We start from the raw sequence: 19317 nt of genomic DNA, 5'->3' as shown, positions 1-19317 counted from the left end.
CCCCCCCCCCCCCTTTTTTTCCTGGGACAATCACTAATTAATTTAAACCAGCTGCGGTTTTCTTTGCGCTCAATAAACTCTTGGAGAAGATTCCTCAGGCTGTCAAGCCATTCCTTCCACAACTGCAGAGGACCTTCGCTAGAGGTCTTGCCGATACAACCAGCGAGACTCTACGTAACAGGGCTGCCAAGGGTCTTGGAATCCTGATCACACTGACGCCAAGAGTAGATCCTCTCGTTGCAGGTAAGTCTGAGCCGAGGATTCTTACAATAAAACACGCTGACTTGTGGATACAGAGCTTGTCGCTGGAGCCAAAACTTCTGATGAAGGAGTTAAGAACGCCATGATGAAAGCGCTCCATGAGGTTGTGGGCAAGGCTGGTACCAGCATGAGTGAGGCATCAAGAAATGCCGTTCTTGGCTTGATTGATGATGACAGCAGTGACCGAACGGGTAAATATGATCCTGTCAGTACAACTTTGAGAGCTGGTACTAAGTATTCTACAGATGCCATGGCAATAACTAATGCGCGATTGCTTGGTGTTCTTGTCAAGAATCTCCCGGCGGCCACGGCCATACCAGTCATAAGGAATCGGGCTCTTACTACGAACTTCTCTCATGCCTCTATTTTGGGGCTGAATGCCTTGCTTGTTGAGGCGCCGTCTTTGTTGCTGGAGAATTTCGCAGCCGAAACGCCTTCAATCATTTGCCAGGGAATCTCTAACTCTGATGTAAGTTGAAAATGGCTACCTCAATGACGTCTTCAATACATTACTAATGTTGTCCAGCCCTTCATATCCGACAACAGTGTGCTGGCCGCTGGTAAATACCTCCTTGCGGAAGGTGATGGCAAGAATTTCGAGACAAATAAGTCAGTGTTCGAAGCACTGGCTCCAATGATACAACCGGGCAAACCTTCCGACACTCGCCGTTTGGCCCTTGTCGTCATCCGTACGGTCAGCCGTCTACACCCGGAGCTCACCAGACCTCACCTGGGATTGCTTGCGCCGGCAATCTTTTCTAGCGTTCGTGATACCGTCATACCTGTCAAGCTCGCAGCTGAGGCTGCTTTCCTGTCGATATTCTCCGTCGTGGACTCCGAGGGAGCCGTGTTCGACAAGTATATGGCAGGACCTGGTGCCGAGCTGCCTCCTGGGCCCAAATGGAGTATGTCAGATTACTTCAAGCGGGTCGCACTGCGGCTTGCTGGGCAGGCACGGGAGAGGAGAGAAGCCGAGGGTGGCCAAGGCGGCCTGGGTCTGTCTAACGATGAAGTGGAAGACGAGAAGGAGGTGTGGAGCGTTGGAAGGGTTGTCCTTGGAGAAGACACCTCTGGTGACGAGTGATGCTTGCAATGATACTCCTATGATAAATACTATCAGCAATTTGTTTAAATATACGATGTTTTTCTAAACCTTTGTTGTAAATCTTTCTTCGCTTCTTCCATACACAGTACATCAAAGTACGGAGTAGAGGTCTTCATCACGTGCGTAGAACACTAGAACCGTAATTGGTGCTTCTAGTCACGTGTGTGATTACATAATCAGAAGGTCGCCTACTCTTAACTGCAGTGAAAAACAGCGTCCTGGTATGGCTATCCAGTTTGCAACCATGATACAACCTCAAGGCTCAAGCTCTTCGCATGTTAAATCCTTGTCAAAGGAGGCCTGGGCGAGTTTTGGGAGCGTTTGTGATTGCGTGGAGGGCTAGGTACAAACTCAGGCGCGAATACTAGTGGTCGGCGGAAGGGGCTTAAGCCCTAATGTGGGTTCGAGCGGTTTTCTCGCTTAGCAGCACATCGATTAGCTAATCAACCACCCCATCTCAAACTCCTCACTGAAATCATCCGTCGTCAATCGAACTCGAACGACGAACACCATCCGCCCAACGACCGTCGACACGCCGACATCAAGATGTGAGTTCCCATCCGTTGATTCCATCATCGAGATCAGCGAGGGGGATTTCTTGTCCGTGTGTTTTATCATCCTTGGATGATGCACGCAGGCGGATCTCCCGGATCTCCCACTTTCTACACTCCGTTGCGTTCGTGGGCAGCAAGCTGACCGCGTGAAATTTTTCCTTTCGCTGGATATAGGGTCAATCTCCGTACCCAGAAGCGCCTCGCGGCCTCCGTGATCGGCTGCGGCAAGCGCAAAGTGTGGCTCGACCCGAATGAGGTGAACGAGATCTCCAACGCCAACTCTCGTCAGACGATCCGCAAGCTGGTCAGCGATGGCCTCATCATCCGCAAGCCGGTCACCATGCACTCGCGCGCCCGCGCCCGCGAGCTCGCTGCCGCTCGTCGAATTGGCCGACACCGTGGTCTGGGTAAGCGGAAGGGTACCAAGGACGCGCGAATGCCCAGGTATGTCTATCGTTGTGGGAGGACTGTGATCCATCCGTTAAGGAGACGGATCGTCGAAAAACATCGCCTGGAATCTACGCTGACATTGGTCTCCTTTTAGCCAAGTGCTGTGGATGCGCCGCCAGCGGGTTCTCCGCCGTCTCCTCGTGAAGTACCGTGCCGCTGGCAAGATTGACAAGCACCTCTACCACGAGCTCTACCACCTGAGCAAGGGTAACACCTTCAAGCACAAGCGCGCTCTGGTTGAGCACGTAAGTTTCCTCGCCATACGAATCTGCGGTTTGAATCGAAACTCCTGTCCAGGATTGAGCTGACTGTGATAATGAACAGATCCACAAGGCCAAGGCTGAGAAGCAGCGTGAGCGTATCCTCAAGGAGGAGATGGATGCTAAGCGTGCCAAGACCAAGGCTGCCCGTGAACGACGACTGGAGCGCATCACGGCCAAGCGGAATGCTGCGGCCGAGGAGGCTACTCAGGAGTAAATTGTGTCGGATGCGATGTGAGGATGTGGAGATGGTGTTGGGGAAGACCTTGGTCGCGGTGACCATGGCTTTATTCGAGGTCCGGTTCGTTTGGCATTATTATTATTGTACGGAACGGATACCAGGATATGGGATCTGTGATCTAGAACGGGATAATGCATTCTCTTTCTGTGAGACGTTGCCGGACAGACCTGATATGAGGCTGAATGCATTGAACTATGTCCCTGTTTACCCCCTGGGATCGATGGTTTACAGCCCGGGGGAGCAAAATTTCCTATGTGCCTTGAACTCGACTTAGGATGTCTTAAAAGGATAAATGTCATAACGCCAATACCATTCAACTTGCAAAGCACACATTTCTATAGACAGTTCTGCCGGATTCGCCCATCTGAAGTGCATCCACTGACTATTTCTGATCCAAGTCACTGGATTTGCAACCAATTTTTTCCAACATGGTATACCTTACAAAGGCATGGGACGGAAGTCTCTCCACTTCTGGCGAAACAAGATGATTGAGATCTAAAATCACATGACACGGACCGCTTCCAGTCCGCTGAACTATGTACAATAGGTGGTTTTCTTTCCTCATCACCAAATTATTTGGACTAATCCACTCTGTTATTATACCACTATTTACTTACGAAACTAACCAAGGACCTCGCCGGAACGATACTCGTGAACTTGGTTGCTGCCCCAACAGCAAGCGCGATGATCGGCTTGGAGGCTTCCAGGTCGTTTTCATTGTTCGTCAGATACGGCTGGATAACGGACACGGGTCCATAACCCGTCAACTCCACCTCGACCTCATAGTCTGTGTCGGCATTGTTGATGGCCTGCGTGGCCACCACGCCGTTATCCTTGTTCTGGAACGCGCTCACCGTGACCAAGGAGTCCGAACTGACCGCGTCGATGCGGACGGCACCCGGCCGGACGAATCGACTGAACTGGCCGAACGCCCACAGCCGCTTGGTCGCGACATACGAATCGCCGTTCAGGTTGATGAGAGGGCTGTTGCTCGTGCCATTCTCCGCTCCGATCCAGTGCAGAAAGGCGCTGACGTTGCTCCGCGTGAAGGCGTCTTGGATGCGGTTCGCCCAGGTCAGACCCTCGCCGGCGGCGCCGTTCTCGTACCAGGCGGCCGTATAGTTCCCATTCAGATCGGCCCACTCGGTCATCCACACTGGCAACGAGGTCTCAAGAGGCGTTGTGGGCGGGGAGTTGTAGCCATGGGCGGTGATCACAGACAGATAGCTTTCCGCGCTGTGCTCGGGACCTCCAGCCTGGAGGCCCGGCAGCATCGCTCGCTGCTCCTCCCACCCGACGCCGTCGCAGCAGGTGAGCTTGACGTCGAGTCCTGCCGCCTTGACGGTGGGTGCTAGAACTTTGATGAAGTCGGCCGCCTGGGTGCCGTCCGACAGCATGCTGGCATAGGTGACGTCTTCCTGGGGCTCGTTCAGGAAACCCAGGTGGGTGACCTTGATGCCGACCTGTTGGTAGAACCGGACGTACTGGACGAGGTAGTTGGCGTAGGCCTGCTTCCAGTCCCCGGAGGCGCAGGACGTGTTGGTCACGCCGCACAGGTACCCGCCGTTGGAGTCGTCGTCGTTGGTCTTCATGTAACCGGGAGCAGACCAGGCGTCGGCATAGAACGTGTTGACGCCATACGAGGCCGCTTCGTGGGACAGCCACACCTGGCCGCTGTCGTTGCGGTCCCAGACGTAGTGCGGCGGCGCAGACGGCGAGCCGGGACTGAAGGGCTCGATGGAGTTCATGAAGTCCTTGATGGAGCTATTGCTGGAGCCGATGCCATTGCGGACGATGGTCAGGCCGGCGCCATGGGTGTCGCTGAACAGGAGATCGAGCACTCTGGTGCGGTTCTCGGGCGACAAGCCATCCTTGCCGTAGATGTCCTCTGCGCGCTGGAAGGCCTCGGAGAAGCCGAATCCGTCGACCTGCTGGAAGCGGGTTTGTGTATTGACGGAGATGTGGGCGTGAGGTCTAGACGGGGCGGACAGGACAGGAATTGGCACAGCGGCCAACGCGAGGAGAGAGATCATGGCGGAAGACACACTCTCCTTGCCTAAGAACAGGAAACAGTCTCAATTGATCACCAACAATACCAAATCGATCACTCGCTGCGTGGTGTAAGTGCATACCAATGTAGTAAGACTACGGGGTATATATATACACATTGTTAACCCTGACATAAATATAAACAAGTACGAAGGAAGCATTCATCCATCTAAGCTTAAAAACCGTTAATTAACCAACTGCATAATTACGTAGTCACCTAGGTACCTAAGCTAAGTACAGCAAGCGAGAATTAGTGCTTATTCAATTGGATCAATTCCATCAATTTAGTCTGAGTTGATAAAAGCAAGAATAGAATAGTTGGTTCGTTACGGAGTACTACTTCCGTCCGGTATACACACCGACAGAATCGTATGCACAAAATGGTAATAGCTAAAGAAATTACCGACCGGCTAAATCGGAGCTTGAGCAGTAGTAGCCTTACTAACAACTACTAGTAGTACTCCCTCTCTCTCTTCTACGGAGAGTACAGAGGATGAGGTACGGAGAATCCTTCGTAGCGTGATGGCGACGAGTGAGTGCGGAGGAGCTGCCGGCGTAGCCCTAGGCTAAGCCTAGGCTATATTATCTTTTAGGCAGGTTCCCCAGCTTTTCTCCAGTTTTGATTAATAAAAAAATAGATAACAATAGGCGAACTCCAGATTATTAATGCTCAGTATTACTGATTAATAGTCAACTTCTAATAGAAAGAAGCAATACTTGAACGACGGGAGGTGCATTACAACCGTAAGGCAAAGAAGAAGGGGGAAAAAGAGAAAGAAATATACGTAAACCGAAATGGAGAAGAATCCAAGCGAAGGGGGCAAAAAATACATATACACAAAATTCCAGCTTCAAAGACGGTAGGTAGTAGCTATATGTTATTAAATAAAGTCGATCTCAACATACTCGAGTTCAGCCAAGTCTAGACTTTGATTAATTAATTATAATGTCCTCTTTGCAAGATTTGCTATTAGAAGACTTTGTCTGTACCGAGGTGATATTCTTCCTTTTCTTTTCTTTTCTTTTTCTTTTTCTTTTGCTCTTTTATAGTCCGAATGCGTGGTTGAGCAGACCATGTCACAAGTTGCAGCTACAGGTATAGAATTGCCTTGATTCCTAAACTGGGTGAATTCGATAACTGCTACCAAAACGGGCTATTATTATGTCTGCTATGCCTGACATGTCGACAATGCAACAAATACAGCTACTGCACAGGCAGTACAACTATACTAATATATTATACCACCTCCAAGAATAGATATCTACCAATCGCACCCAATTCGTACGTACGTTCGTACAGTACATGCGTTTAACTGCCATATACACGAATAAAAGTCTCATATTCGCCCTCCTCAAGAGCCTCCCCCGTCGTCGGATCGGCACTACCTGGTCCCAGCAACCGAATAAACCAGTACGGCTCACCGTCGACAGTGCTCGCGGCGTCGGGTTCGTAGTACTTGATGCCCCAGGTGGTGACATTGTGCGAGCCGAGGAACAGGCCCGGCTGCCGCTTGCCGTCGACGTAGTGGTAGTAGGGCTCGATGGGGATGGAGGCGTCGGCCGGCAGCCCCCACATCAGCGGTGCAGAGAAGGGGATGTTGGTGATGTTGATCTGGTTCCAGGCGTAGCCGCTGACGCCGGTAGGGGTCAGGGCTTCGAGGATGCTGTTGTTGGTGCCTGTGGCGTCGTTGCACCGGATTGGGGTTTTGGCTTGGTCGTTGACGGAGGCGATGGTTATCTACATACCCGCATACAAGTACGAGCAAACGTCAGTGGGAGCAAACGTGGTCGTGATGAGTATATACTAACGTAACCCTCGTGAATCCCCGTGTCGTCGGCCAGCCGCCTCACTTGGACGTTGTCGCCGTATCCGTTGATGCTGCAGGGCTGGGAGGATGTCGTGTTGGTGCACTGGTCGACCTGGATGATCCAGGGACCGGCGATGCCCGTCGAGGCGTCATACGATGGGTAGACAGAGCAGCCACCTTGGGCGAGGACGGGGGTGACGTTGGGGACAGCTTGAGCGAGGGCGACGAGGGAGAGAGCAAGCAGGTTTGAAAGGATGGTCATGTTGTCCCGTCTTTTCTGGAGAGAATAAACTAGATAGAAGAATTGCACCTGGACGAGTTGGATGTCATTCTTCAGGAAGCTGGGCTATTTATACACAGGATGTCTAGATCTTTTGGTCCTGAACTATATTCGAGTAATTTATCAACAATTAAGCCAAATGGAGCCTGGCGGATATAGCACCATGATCTTCCTTCGCAGTAGCTAGGCAGCATCCGACAAACCAGTCGGATTCCAGAAACTAGACTTGAGACTGAGGCTGAGAGCTGAAAGGAGCTCTTCAGATCTACGGAGTACGGAGTACACGCAGTAGCAGTAGTACCAAGTAGTTCAACGCCAAGAGGGTCCGCCGACGGTGGAAATCTCTAGTTTTTCAACAGTATAGCCAATGGCGGTCATCGAATTCTTCTTACTGTTGGAAACAGAAATTATAATTCCCAGTTCGAACAAGTTCCTTGGCTGGACTGGAGTCAATGACTGGACTTGCCGAGAGTGCCGAGTGAGTGACTAAGTTTAGTACAGAGTAAGGTTATCTATCGGAGGTTCTTCAAGGGGAAACGCCGATTGTTGGAGAAAAAAAAAGAAGAGAGAGGTGAAGTTAGATAAACGGCTACGCTGGAAATAGTCGCGGTAGGGTTTAGGGCTCAGGGTTAGGGCAGGTACCTCAACTCAGCACTTCAATCCTACTTCCATATTGTTCATCCAACTCATCTTCATCGAGTCGTTGGCAGCCTGCTGCGTGATGTTCAGTATCAGAAATTCCGAGTCACACTGTGTAATATCAACTACACCGTACTACGTAAAGCATGTCACATATATATATACTACGCAATGTTGACGCTACTCACTATTTGACTCAAAGAGACGAAGTTTATATTCCTATCCTGTCGCTAATTAGTTCTTGACATGATACTCCACAGATCTCTACTCCTGGTCAGTTAGTATTCCCACAACTCCGGATCTCCCTCATCGCCCTCAAACAACCCCCATCGGAGGAATTCGTGATCGAAGCACGGCTGTGCAGCAGGATCGGTCTCCCAGGTCGACTCCCAATCGATAATGTAGCTGCAGGAAGAATTCTCGTCAGCATGGCACGCTCTGGACCGGGATGAGGATGGTACTATACTCACCACTTCTTCTTCTCACGGTCCCACATAAGATTGTTGAGACTGGCATCGGAATTGATAAGTCCGTAGGAGGCGCATTCCCTGGAGTCATCATCATTAATCAGTATCCACACTACTTGTTCACGACAGGATGTAACGTACAGCCAAGCCCTCTTAAACGCCTCCCTAAGTTCATCCCTCTCCTCCCTCTTCAGCGAAAGGAAGATGTCCACCACGCCATCCCCCGGACAGATACCCGGTAGCTTCTCCATGAGGATGAAGACAATCGGCCCGCCGGGAACCCACATTCGGGGCCCCTGTTTCTCCAGCTTCCAGCTCAGCAGCGTCGGGGCGCTGGTACAGCCCTGTTTTGTTAGCGACTCGAGAGCGGAAACCTCGTCTCTGGCAAAGGGGAGCATGGTGTGTTTGGCCTGTTGGGCGCGCTTACTGGGTGGTTGGGTTTCGGTGTTGGTTTGTGGGATTCTATCGTCAGTTAGTCAGTAGCCCTATTTATCTAGGTATGGGATGAATGGGACTGACTCACTGCATCCGGATCTTGATAATCGCCTCCTCCCCCGTAGGCTTGTCGACTCTCGACCCGACAAACACCGCGCGCGCTTCCCGAGCGTTGTCGTTGCCGATGATGCCATGCGTGTTCTCGGTCAGCTTGCGCTCCAGCCTCCAGGTGCACCGGTAGGGGTCGTCGAAGGACACCTTCCTGCCAATGAACTTGGCGGGAGGGAACCAAGTGACGGACATGGGGGGATGCATTGGTATATTATATAGAAGATGATCGTAATTCGATTCGAAAACACTGATAGATAGAAGATGAAGGAAGTTGATGACAATCGATAGAGGAGAGAAGAAGAGTATTTATATATATACACTAGCTCATACAAGACGTTGATTAATTTAGCAGGATATACCCTTTTAAAAAGATCAGATCTGGTCTGTCATTTTTTTTGTCTGTCCAGACAATAGAAAGTGATCCTTTTTCTAAACCCTTTTCTTTTTCAAAGGAATCAATCTTTTGTCTGCTTGAAGAAGTAAGTATATATTCTCTTTCATTGTTTGTATTATAGCAAGTGGGCTTGTATTGTATCTGTCACTATAAAGAAAGGAAAACAAAAACAAAGAGAGAAAGAAAGAGTCTGTGTATGAAAAACAAAGGAACAAAAATTAAAGACAGAGACAGACTTCACCTGTACCTTACTTAGCTCCTCATGGACGAAATTTTTCTTTCACTTTTCACTTTTCTCTTTTCGACCATTAACTGATTAATGGTAACTTATAGTAAGATTATTCCTTTGTTGGCTCAAAAGCTGTACTATTCTCTCTTATTTAGCAAGTACAGTAGACAGGATACAGAGCAAGATTAGATAGATGATATGAGGAGCTTGTCGACTAGAGAGGTAGGTAGGTATGCTACCTTGATTTATGCATTTAATTTATTTATTTGTTTGAAATTCCGTCAAGTGAATTGGCTAACTTTGCTAAATTGGCCTCCTGAAATGGTTTTTTTTGTGTTTGATCGCCTCTCGGGATTGTCTATTTTGTATCTTTAGATATAAGTCTGAGATTGGTGTTATATACCATTTACAGTATTCCAGCTTCTTTCCCCACAGGAGATGTATTTGTGTTTCCAGATCTGCTGGATCAAGACCATGAGAGTCTGAGTCGGTATATATCTCGCAGACAGTCTCGTCTAGGAACCGGTCTGCTCTAACCATGTTATCGGTGTTCAGCTCTAGAGGTGCTGTGCTGCGAGCAGTCTGTCCTGACCCTGCTTAAGGCGTACTCTTTCTTGACATAGCTGGAGAAGATCACTTCTGCTGGTACTCGACCAGTCAGCCAGTCAGAAAGTCTCTTGTTCGTCCTGGTACAATTCTACCATGCAGCGAAGACAGGAAAATACTCCGCATCACGCCATGCGCAGTCCAGTACTCAGCCAACGTCCTGGTAGGACAGAGTACTCCTACCCAGGCGCCCGCACCGGAACCGTCTGGACGCCCGTCTGGACTGCCGGTTCAAACTGCTCTGCGAGAAAATCCCACCCGTCCCAGGCTGCCGCAGCCGGACTGACCCAGTACTCTGGCTGCAGCTGCGCAAAGAAGGCGTCCATCGGGATGTCCATCGGCGGGGACTCGGGCATGTACCCGTCTTGCGGCGGATGCGGACGGTAGGGTTGTTCTGAATGGCGATGGTTGTCGCAAATGGACCTGTTAAAAAAAATTAATCCGTGAGCAAGAAAAACTTAAGACAAGAGGGAGACGACTGCGTACATGAAATTCCGCAGAATAGGAACAACCCTACTGCAGATCGTGCTCCGGTGAGCCAGCGACGCAAACAAATCTATCGACTCGCTCAGCAGCCGCCTGAGATCGTCAAACTCGGCGTGGCTGTCCGGGTTCATCAGCACGGCGACCAGGATGACCGCCGCGTGGAACGCGTGGAAACTGCCCAGTCCGCCGCTGTACCACTTGTACTCGGCGAACTGCGGCGTCTCGACCATGTTCTTGTAGATGGCGAGCATCTCCCGCGCGGACGCCAGGCACCGGTCTCGCGCGTTGCGCGTCGCCGGCGTCACCTCCCCCTGGAAGTACTTCCGGAATAGCGGCCGGTACAGCAGCAGAAACAGCTGGTTGATGTAGCTGTAGAGGATGTTGAGGTTCGCCATGTGGTGGCTGGGCAGTGGCTCGCGGCTGGTGTCGGAGAGATAGCGCTCTTTGCATGCCTCCTGGATCGCTATGATCTCCTGCTGCAATTCCGTGACGGACGACGACGGCTGCGACCGGGCAGAGCCATCATTAAAGAAGATGCCCTGGCAGATCTTGGCCGAGATCTCATACAGCCGGAACTTCATCAGCAGGTAGGTCATCTGCGTAGGACCGCTGCGCGGGTCGCGATCGGAGCAGTTGGAGCCCACCAGCAAGTCCAGATCATTGACATCGGCCGGCAGTTTCACGTCGTGCGACAGAAAACGGGCATCCAGACTGCCAAACGACGTGTTCTGGATCGTGTAGATCATGATCAACCCGGCCCACGCCCGGCGTCGCTCTTCGCATTCCACCGGACCCAAGCCAAACCGTTCCGGGTCGATATGACAGCCCATCGAGATGGCGACATGGTGGGTAAAGCCCAGCAGCGTCCAGGTCGGCTGACTCGCATGCGTTCGTGCATACAGGATCAGCACGAGCGCCTGCAGTGAGCGGATGGAATGGTGAGACACCACCGAGTCGGCCGCCAGACACTGCATCGCCGCCGATCGATATCGCCGCGACAGCACCTGGATATTCCCGCTGACGGTGGGCTCGCGTCCCAGGTCCGGCAGCAGCGGGTTGTCGTCGTCGAGGCCGGTGACGGCGATCCCCAGGACAACGAAGAGCAGGGCCAGCCAGGCCTTGGAGACGCTGTCGGGGTTGTGCCGGAATTTGCGATATTCGTCCTCGAAGGTGGGATCGTGCAGGATGTGGAAGAGCTAATACATTAGCCAGCTCAGCTCTTATTTCTTAGGGATAAGGGGAAGCAGGGAGAAATCTCACCGGCGAGAAGACCTTGAGAAAGACATCCTTCAGCACGTCGCAGTACCGTCCAGGCGGCAGCATCGCCAGCAGGTCCTTGCGCGTTGTCCTCCCTTGACAGACAAACGGCACCTCGAGCTCCCCATCGTCCAGAACGTCGTCGTCCACCCCGTCGAGGCTGTCGCCCACGGCCGACTTGGCGAAGACGGAGTTCCACTGCGACGCCATCGGCACGTAGCGAACATGCCCTGACGGAGAAACCTTGAGGCAGCCCACATTTCCAGAGGCATCGTACTGGGAGCTGGTGGAGGACGAATCTCCAGCTGGTTCATACGTTGGCGCCGCCGACGACGACGATGACGACTTGGCAGTGGAGCTGACGACCGTGCTGGGAGGGGACACGGGGGTATTCTTCTGCTGCTGCGGCGGGATCTGCTTCTGGAGGAGATCCTCGAGATTGCGGATGCGGTCGAGCAGCTCTTGCTGCACGCCCGCGTCGACGGTGGAGGAGCATGTCGTCTGCTCGGCCGACAGTCGCGGACGGCCGAGATAAATGCATTCGTCGGGATGCAGCCCGCGGCGCACGCACGTCTGGCACGGGCGGCGGTCGCGAGGGCATTTGATCTTTCGCTTGCGGCACGGTTCGCAGCTGATGGGCAGCCGCTTGGAGGGGTGTGAGGAGGACATGTCGATGAAGATGAGTTAGTTACTGGAGATTCTTATGATGTCTCGCTCATCCTGCGAGTGTCTCTCGAACTGGAGATGTCTAGAGCGAAATAAAAGAAAACAAGATGAGATGAAACAGGATGAAGAAAAAAAGCAGAGTAACAGGCAGAGTAACACAAGATGGGAATCTTCAGGCTCTGCTAATAATACCAAGGAATAATAAGACTAATAATACTAATACTAATGCTAATGCTAATGCTAATCACAGCCCCATCCTACCCCATACTCCATACTCCACACGCACTGCCCAAAAACCGGTGGAACTTAATGGCCAGCTAGCCAACTTAATTAGAGCAAGCAACACTAAGTGATCCTCGCCTAAGAATCGACTGATATATAAGTACGGAGTACTCCGTACATTATGTGTACGTACACGCATAATGCGCAGACATGCACCGTTCCGATGGTTCCGGCTGCCAATTGTGTACGGAGTATTACTCCTGCATAATTATAATTCTCCCCCCCTAAATATAGAATACCTAGCGAACTATTAGCTGTACGACAGGGATGCCTTGCAGGGTTGTCGCAATATAGCAAGCATTACGGAGTATTCTGCTAGTGTTTCAAATCTCTTTCAACCAGTTCACCAGCAGAGAAGTACAGTCATGATCTACATCTTGAGGCAGTAATATTTATCCGGTCAGGAATACTCCGTAGGAATGGAGTATGTAGACTACCCTATAGCCTATACAGTATAGACTTGCTATGCATGACGGTACTCTGTATGTACATCTAGATGAAATTCTTGACCGCATTGGCCACGCCCTGGACATCCTCAAAGATATGCCAGTGGCCCACCCCCTTCAGAACGATCGCTTCTTGGCTCTGGGGAATCGTGCTCGCGTACTTGGCTGCCACGGCCGGCGGACTGACTTTATCTTCGTCGCCCGTGATGATCAGTGTCTGGCTGTCTACTCGCTCCAGAGGGAAGGCCGTCGTGGCCCCTGCCAGAGCCTGGCACGCCTTGGCATACGCCTCAGGATCCTGGCTCAAGAGCGACAGTCGCACGGCCGCCATCGCAACAGGATTGTTGGTCTTGGTCGCTTCTGATGTCGCCGCCGTGGCCACCGCGTCCACCACCGCCACCATCCCCTTCTCCCGGGCCAGCGCGGCTCGAGCAAGGGATCCTTTGCTGGCCGCCTCTGGGAGCGGGTTCGGCGGCGGCCCCAGCAGGATCAGCTTCTTGACAAGACCGGGGTTCTGTAGGACAAACTGCAGCGCGATCAAGGATCCCATGGAGTGGCCCACCAGCGTCGCGCCTGACGACGATGTAATCCCCGCATGGTCAAAGACGCCCTTGACATCGGCAGCAAAAGACTCGATGCTCAACGGAGAGAGCGCGGACGTTGGAGACAGTCCGTGTCCCTCGAGATCAAGCAGGTGTACCGTATGCGACTTGTCGAGCGAGAGGGCGGAGATCAGGGGCGTGTAGTGTTCGGAGCTGCCTCCCAAGCCATGCACAAACACAATGGGAGGACCGCTCCCTCGAGTCTGATAATACAGAGGCTTCCCGTTGATCGGGGTGAGGCTGACTCCATTGACCGATTTGGCCAGGTTGGTCGTGGGAACCGGTGAGGCTTTCTGCAGGGTCGAGAGGGTCGGATTGCTCGTGTTGACTGGCGCCACCTTGTTTCGCAAAGAGCCTAGGCCGGTGACTCGGATCTCGACTTCATCCCCGGGCTGAAGGAAGGTTGGCGGGTTTTGTCCGAAACCGACGCCAGCGGGCTGGTCAATCAGTCAATGAACTCGAGGCAAAACTTGTTTCTGCGTCTTACCGTTCCAGTTGCAATGACATCTCCGGGCTGAAGCGTCTGGCCTTGGGAAAGGGTGTGGATCAACGTGGGGATCGAGAAGATGAGCTGATCGGTCGTGCCATCCTGCCTCTGTTGTCCATTGACAAACGTCTGGACGCGAAGAGTCTGAGGGAGATGGCTCCTGGGAACAGCGATGGGGCCCTGGAGATTCCTGTCAGTTGGAAACACACAAAAAAAAAGGGAGAGTTCTGGCTTACAATCGGGGCAAAGGTATCGGCCGACTTGCCAATGAAAAATTGCTTGTGATCCCTCTGCTTCTCTCGCGCGGTGACATCGTTGATGATGGTGTATCCCCAGACATAGTCCCAGGCATCAGCCTCGGGGATCTGGAAGCCCGCCTTGCCAATGATGACGCCCACCTCGCCCTCGTAGTCGAGGGTCTTGGTGAAGTCGGGATGCGGCAGGATGGGATCGCCGTGGGCGATGATGGAGGTGGCGCGTTTGGTGAAGATGACCGGGTGGGAGGGCTGGTCGACCTTGTCGGAGCTGTCGTAGCCCGACCGGTTGAACTCGGTCGCGTGCTCGGGGTAGTTCTTGCCCACGGCCAGGATGTCTCGACCGCTGATGACGGGGAGGATCTTGACGGCGTCCAGCGCGACGGGCGACTCGCCTACTCCGGTGATGATGTTCTCCTCTCCGGCGGCGATGACCTGGTAGAGGTCGCGCAGAGGCGTGCCTGACACAAAGGACAAGGGCTGGATGGTGCCGCTGGCCGCATCCAGATGTCCAATGCGCGAGACATTGGTGGTGCTGTTCTCGACGTAGGCGATGTAGTTGGTGAGGGAGCCGCTCATCTTGAGGATTGCAGAGAAGTTGATTGCAGGTTGTACTCGCAAACCGCGGAGATCCAAGGGGAGCTAAATTATTTATACCTTGCACGAGCTCTTCCACTCCTCTCGACCAGATTTTAGGAATTGAATAGCACAGTAGCTAACGGATCCACCTGCACGATATACTACTTCTTTCAAAATACAGAATACGCCAAATACTGGCATGTCGGAGGAACTCTGGGTTAACTACATCTTCCTTCATCATCCCAACAATTAAATCACGACAATCAACGTACACCATTTCTTCTATCCTCTATCTCTCTCCTTTGTGTTCCGTTCAAACCCTTCTACGGAGATGAATAGTGTACAGAATCGAATTTAATAGACCCCCCACGTTGAACCCCGCTTGAAATGATTTACGGACGGCATGTCATGGATAGCAAGCTATGAGGGCGGTTTAGGGATTCATGGGATAAAATCAATTATGATGATTTAAAACAGCCCACTTTCCAGGCTGAGAACAATTGCAACATCGTCCCTATGTCCATCCATGAATCTGGCGTGGATTGCGCAAGGCGGGGTCGTCCATCTCCGCGCTTCTCCGCCTTCTCCGCGCCAACAAGCAGTAAACCCGTCCGCTTTCTCCGTCTCTGTCCGTTTCTCATCTCTCTTATTCTTTCCTCCTTGATCGTTTTCCTTTGAGGCTCTTCCACTTGCAGTGGCATTCTAGACGCTGGTCCAAGAGAGTGTATTTTTGTCTGTTTGTTTTGTTTTTTTTTCTGCGGTGTCTGCCTAATTGTGTGAGCCTCTGAGCCTCGAGACAGGCAGATTTCGACTTCCAGACGGCATTCAGGCCAAAATCAGGCCAAAATCCGGAAACGCAAGGGTAGTCTGAGTATATCTGCATGGATGACAAGTCGCAGCCCTATCTGTTGCTCCAACATCGCCGGCTCGAGCCAATAGCAAGGCATGGAGAAGCCACGCTTTGGAGGCTCTGCGGAGTGGCTTCTTCAGCTGCTGCAAACAGACGTCATGCCCAGCAGCGATGATTGATTGTAGCCATTCCGCGGATTGCCCGCCTTTGTTTGTTTCGTGTTGGCACTGCCCATGGAACAGGGTGATGAGATCCCCGGAACCAAAGGCCGTTCCGCACAGCAGCCACGTGCTGCCATGCGTCATCCACGGCGCATTCCACTGCACAAGACGTAGACAGATTTCTAGTAGTTATATCAGCCTCGCGTTCTGCTTCACAAGCGGAGAGCTGAATGCATGCTGCCTACGAGGCGACCACGCCCTCGTCATCGTTCTTTGCTGCTGTGTACGGCTGCGATTGCGGGTAAAACGGCAGCGCGGCGTCGGTGAGATTGTCCTGGCTCTGCGAAGGGACACGATTACGGAGTAGTCAAGTAAGAACTCTGTTCAGACGGGCCTGAGGCGCTAATGGGTAGGGCAATGAGGCTGAGTCGGGCGCAACACCAGGTTGGGTCGAATCCGAGGAGGCCCAAGCAGGAAAACTGCCAGGAGATGCAGCCCTGCAGGATGCTGGGCGCAGCATTGGATGGAGGCAGGCAATCTCGCCTGGTTCGTCGCTGCAAGGTCAGGAGATCACGGCCATCACCAGAAGCAGGCATAGAAAAGAGAGCGCATGTCGATGCCAGACTCCCTGTCTTCCGTCTTGGGCAGATATTCTCGTTGCCTCTCTATCCAGACTGTCTGGCGATTAATCCATTGTTCTTGACGATTGACTGTCTCATCATCGTCGCCTTTGTCCTGCGCCATACGTCATCCTGCATGACTCGCTGCTTTGTCCTCGGACCCGTGATCTCACGTGTTGTCTGTCAACCACCCCACCGGTCAGTTGTTGCTCATCTCCATCGCCTTCCTTCAGCCTTGCACAGTCTCCCTTTCCATCATCTTCCATCTGCAAACTCTCCTTGTCGACGATTCTCGGATGTTCTTTGCCTCTGATCGTCTCTGCCCAAGCCCCACTTCTTCTAGAAGTCCCTCTAGTGGCCTCAGCTCGCGGCAGTGAGGCGACGGGGTGGCTGGTGATGCTCAGCCCAACGCAAATCGTCCAGTCATCAGCCGTTGCTGACTGCTACTAGTCGATCTATGCAGCGCATCGAGTCATCCTCACTGACTTGACAGCCGCTGCCTCCCCGCTAGACTTTCTCTCCATCCTCTGTCATCCCGCTGCTTTCCGTTCTGCTTCCTTTTCCCCTCAGTTGCCACTCCAGATATTTCAAAAGAGAAGCAAAAGAAGGATCATACGATTTTGCGCTCGACGATCTGATATGGACATCTTGTGTACCATTTTGATCATCATCGAGTTTCCCCCACTGCCTGCCGCTGGTCCTACCCTTCCTGTTTGTTAGATCAGTCTGTGATTAGATTCCTCATGTCGTACACATACAGAGAGCGGGACCGCGAATGGGACGACTATTCGCGTCCCTCCGAACCCCGTTCTTACACCGTTAGACGCTACATCATCCCTCCAGAGGACGACCGCGATCGCGAGCGCGAAGTCATCTACCGCCGTGACGACTCCTCGATCGGTGACCGTGAACTGGTCATTAGGCGCAAGGTTGAGCGTGACGACGGAGACTACGACTACCGGCGCGACCATCGCTCCGAAAGAGATTACGAATGTGAGCACTGTCAGATCACTTGCCAAGGGCAGTCACTAATCAGTCGAACAGCGCGAGGTCCCATCTACGAGCCTGAGTATCAAGTTGTCCACCGTTCCGAGGTCATCGACCGTGACCCCCGCGACGTTGAATACTACTATCAGAGACGCGTTCGCGAGTACGACGACGACCGGCCTCTTTCCCGTCGAGAGATCAGTCCTCACGACTCTGTTTCGCAGGTGAACCGCAGCCGCAGCCACCGGGATCGCGAGCGCGATCGTGACTACAGCAGCGACGAGAGCATGGTCTATGTGCGCAAAGAAACCCGCGAGTACGACGAAGATCCGAATCACCGCCGCCACCTTGCCGAAGGCGCCGGTGCCTTGATCGGCGTTGGTGCGGCGGAATTGCTCCGGCATCGCAGCAAAAGCCAGGGCGAGGAGGTGTCCTCCGGCTGGAGTCGCATCGGTCGAGATGTGGGCGCCGGAGCTGTAGGTGCAGTGGCCGCGGATGCCATCATGCGATACCGCAGCAAGAGTCGCCGTCGTTCCGAGTCGGTGGATGATGGTCGAAGTTCTCACCACCATCACCACCACCGCCATCACCATCATCGCCGTCATCGTTCCAGACACCGCAGCCGCAGTCGTTCGTCCTCCCTCTCGCGGGCCACGACTCTGGCGGGCATTGGCCTTGGTGCCGCTGCCTTGGCTGGTGCTGTTGCACTGGCGCGCAAGAAGTCTGAAGACAACCGGGAGCGAAGGAGCCGCTCGCGGCATCGCCGGGGGGTCAGTCTCCAGCGGGGATGATGCTCGCAGTTCGTCTCATCGCAACAAGCGCATGGCCGAAGCCGGCCTGGCGGGTGCTGCGGTGGCAGGCTTGATCGAGAAGGCCCGCAGTCGCTCGCGCTCGCGTAAAGGGGAGCGATCTCGATCCCGCAGTCGAATCCGAAAGAGTCTTCCGATCGTGGCGGCCGGGCTGGGAAGTGCAGCCATTGCCGGCCTGTATGAGAAGCACAAGGAAAAGAAGGAGGAAGAAGCAGCAGCTGAACGGCAACGGCGACAGTCACGATCTAGAAGCCGGGCTAGATCTGCCATCCATCCGGACCCGACGCGGGAATCGCCCGGCCTGATCGAGTATGGCAACGACCCGGTATACGGGAGCATTCCTACGACCGACTACTATGGTCGACCGGCCACTCCGCAGGGCTATTATTCCGACGCAGTCGTTCCGGCTGATGCAGGAGACGCAGCGTATGGAGCGGCACGACATGGTCGCCGTCACCGTCACCGTCACCGTAGCCACAGCCGTGGGTACAGCAGCGACTCCAGCTCGGAATCGGACCGGGAGAGCCGTCGAAGCCACCGCCGCCAGCAGAAGAAGGAACGAAGTAGCAGTCGGATTCGAGATCTGGCCGAGGCTGGCCTGGCGGCCGCTGGGGTTGGGTACGCCGCATCCAAGTACGCAGAGCGCAAAGAGAAGAAGAAGAAGGCGGACAAGGAACGGCACAGCAGGGAGAGAGAGCGGCGGAGTAAGTTCCCTTCGTCTCGTCAGTCGTCCTTGATCGCAGATTGATTAACAATGGAATAGGAAATGAAAGCGACCGGGAGCATGACTCGTATGAGGAGCAGTACGACCATGCTCCCTACGCGCCGTCTCCGCCAGTCGGGATTGCAGGGGAGCCAGCGGAGAATTACTATCCGTATACCAACCGGTTCCCGCCACCCCCTGGAGCGCACAACTTGGGCGAGTATCGTCCTCCACCAAGT

The 19317-nt window shown here is 53.2% G+C and overlaps 7 protein-coding genes across 7 annotated transcripts; 2 read left to right on the top strand and 5 right to left on the bottom strand.

Moving 5' to 3' along the window:
• Nucleotides 1-53: 53 nt before the first annotated feature.
• T310_8069 (Ribosomal protein L19) lies at nt 54-2847 on the top strand (the record flags this gene model as incomplete). The annotated part of the gene is made up of 7 exons (XM_013469153.1): nt 54-243; nt 507-730; nt 788-1166; nt 1806-1914; nt 2095-2364; nt 2465-2615; nt 2695-2847. Coding segments are annotated over 7 exons (1476 nt in total), but the record flags the coding sequence as incomplete, so codon positions are not given.
• Nucleotides 2848-3476: 629 nt separating this feature from the next.
• On the bottom strand, nt 3477-4904 carry T310_8068 (Endo-1,6-beta-D-glucanase BGN16.3; the record flags this gene model as incomplete). The annotated part of the gene is made up of 1 exon (XM_013469152.1): nt 3477-4904. One exon carries the CDS (start codon nt 4902-4904, stop codon nt 3477-3479), a length of 1428 nt encoding a protein of 475 aa, XP_013324606.1.
• A 1325-nt stretch (nt 4905-6229) lies between these two features.
• On the bottom strand, nt 6230-6990 carry T310_8067 (uncharacterized protein; the record flags this gene model as incomplete). Its single annotated transcript, XM_013469151.1, has 2 exons — nt 6230-6658; nt 6730-6990. 2 exons carry the CDS (start codon nt 6988-6990, stop codon nt 6230-6232), a joined length of 690 nt encoding a protein of 229 aa, XP_013324605.1.
• Nucleotides 6991-7925: 935 nt separating this feature from the next.
• Nucleotides 7926-8852, bottom strand: T310_8066 (Uncharacterized protein; the record flags this gene model as incomplete). The annotated part of the gene is made up of 4 exons (XM_013469150.1): nt 7926-8052; nt 8118-8195; nt 8256-8576; nt 8638-8852. 4 exons carry the CDS (start codon nt 8850-8852, stop codon nt 7926-7928), a joined length of 741 nt encoding a protein of 246 aa, XP_013324604.1.
• Nucleotides 8853-10068: 1216 nt separating this feature from the next.
• On the bottom strand, nt 10069-12301 carry T310_8065 (uncharacterized protein; the record flags this gene model as incomplete). The annotated part of the gene is made up of 3 exons (XM_013469149.1): nt 10069-10312; nt 10376-11571; nt 11636-12301. 3 exons carry the CDS (start codon nt 12299-12301, stop codon nt 10069-10071), a joined length of 2106 nt encoding a protein of 701 aa, XP_013324603.1.
• A 771-nt stretch (nt 12302-13072) lies between these two features.
• On the bottom strand, nt 13073-14948 carry T310_8064 (Uncharacterized protein; the record flags this gene model as incomplete). Its single annotated transcript, XM_013469148.1, has 3 exons — nt 13073-14065; nt 14116-14295; nt 14352-14948. 3 exons carry the CDS (start codon nt 14946-14948, stop codon nt 13073-13075), a joined length of 1770 nt encoding a protein of 589 aa, XP_013324602.1.
• A 2374-nt stretch (nt 14949-17322) lies between these two features.
• Nucleotides 17323-19317, top strand: T310_8063 (uncharacterized protein; the record flags this gene model as incomplete). The annotated part of the gene is made up of 3 exons (XM_013469147.1): nt 17323-17947; nt 18084-19079; nt 19139-19317. Coding segments are annotated over 3 exons (1800 nt in total), but the record flags the coding sequence as incomplete, so codon positions are not given.

This window comes from Rasamsonia emersonii (genome assembly GCF_000968595.1).
Source record: "Rasamsonia emersonii CBS 393.64 chromosome Unknown ctg1118621760645, whole genome shotgun sequence".
NCBI lineage: Eukaryota > Fungi > Ascomycota > Eurotiomycetes > Eurotiales > Trichocomaceae > Rasamsonia > Rasamsonia emersonii.
Note: the sequence above shows the minus strand (reverse complement) of the source record. Positions and strands in the feature narration are given on the sequence as shown.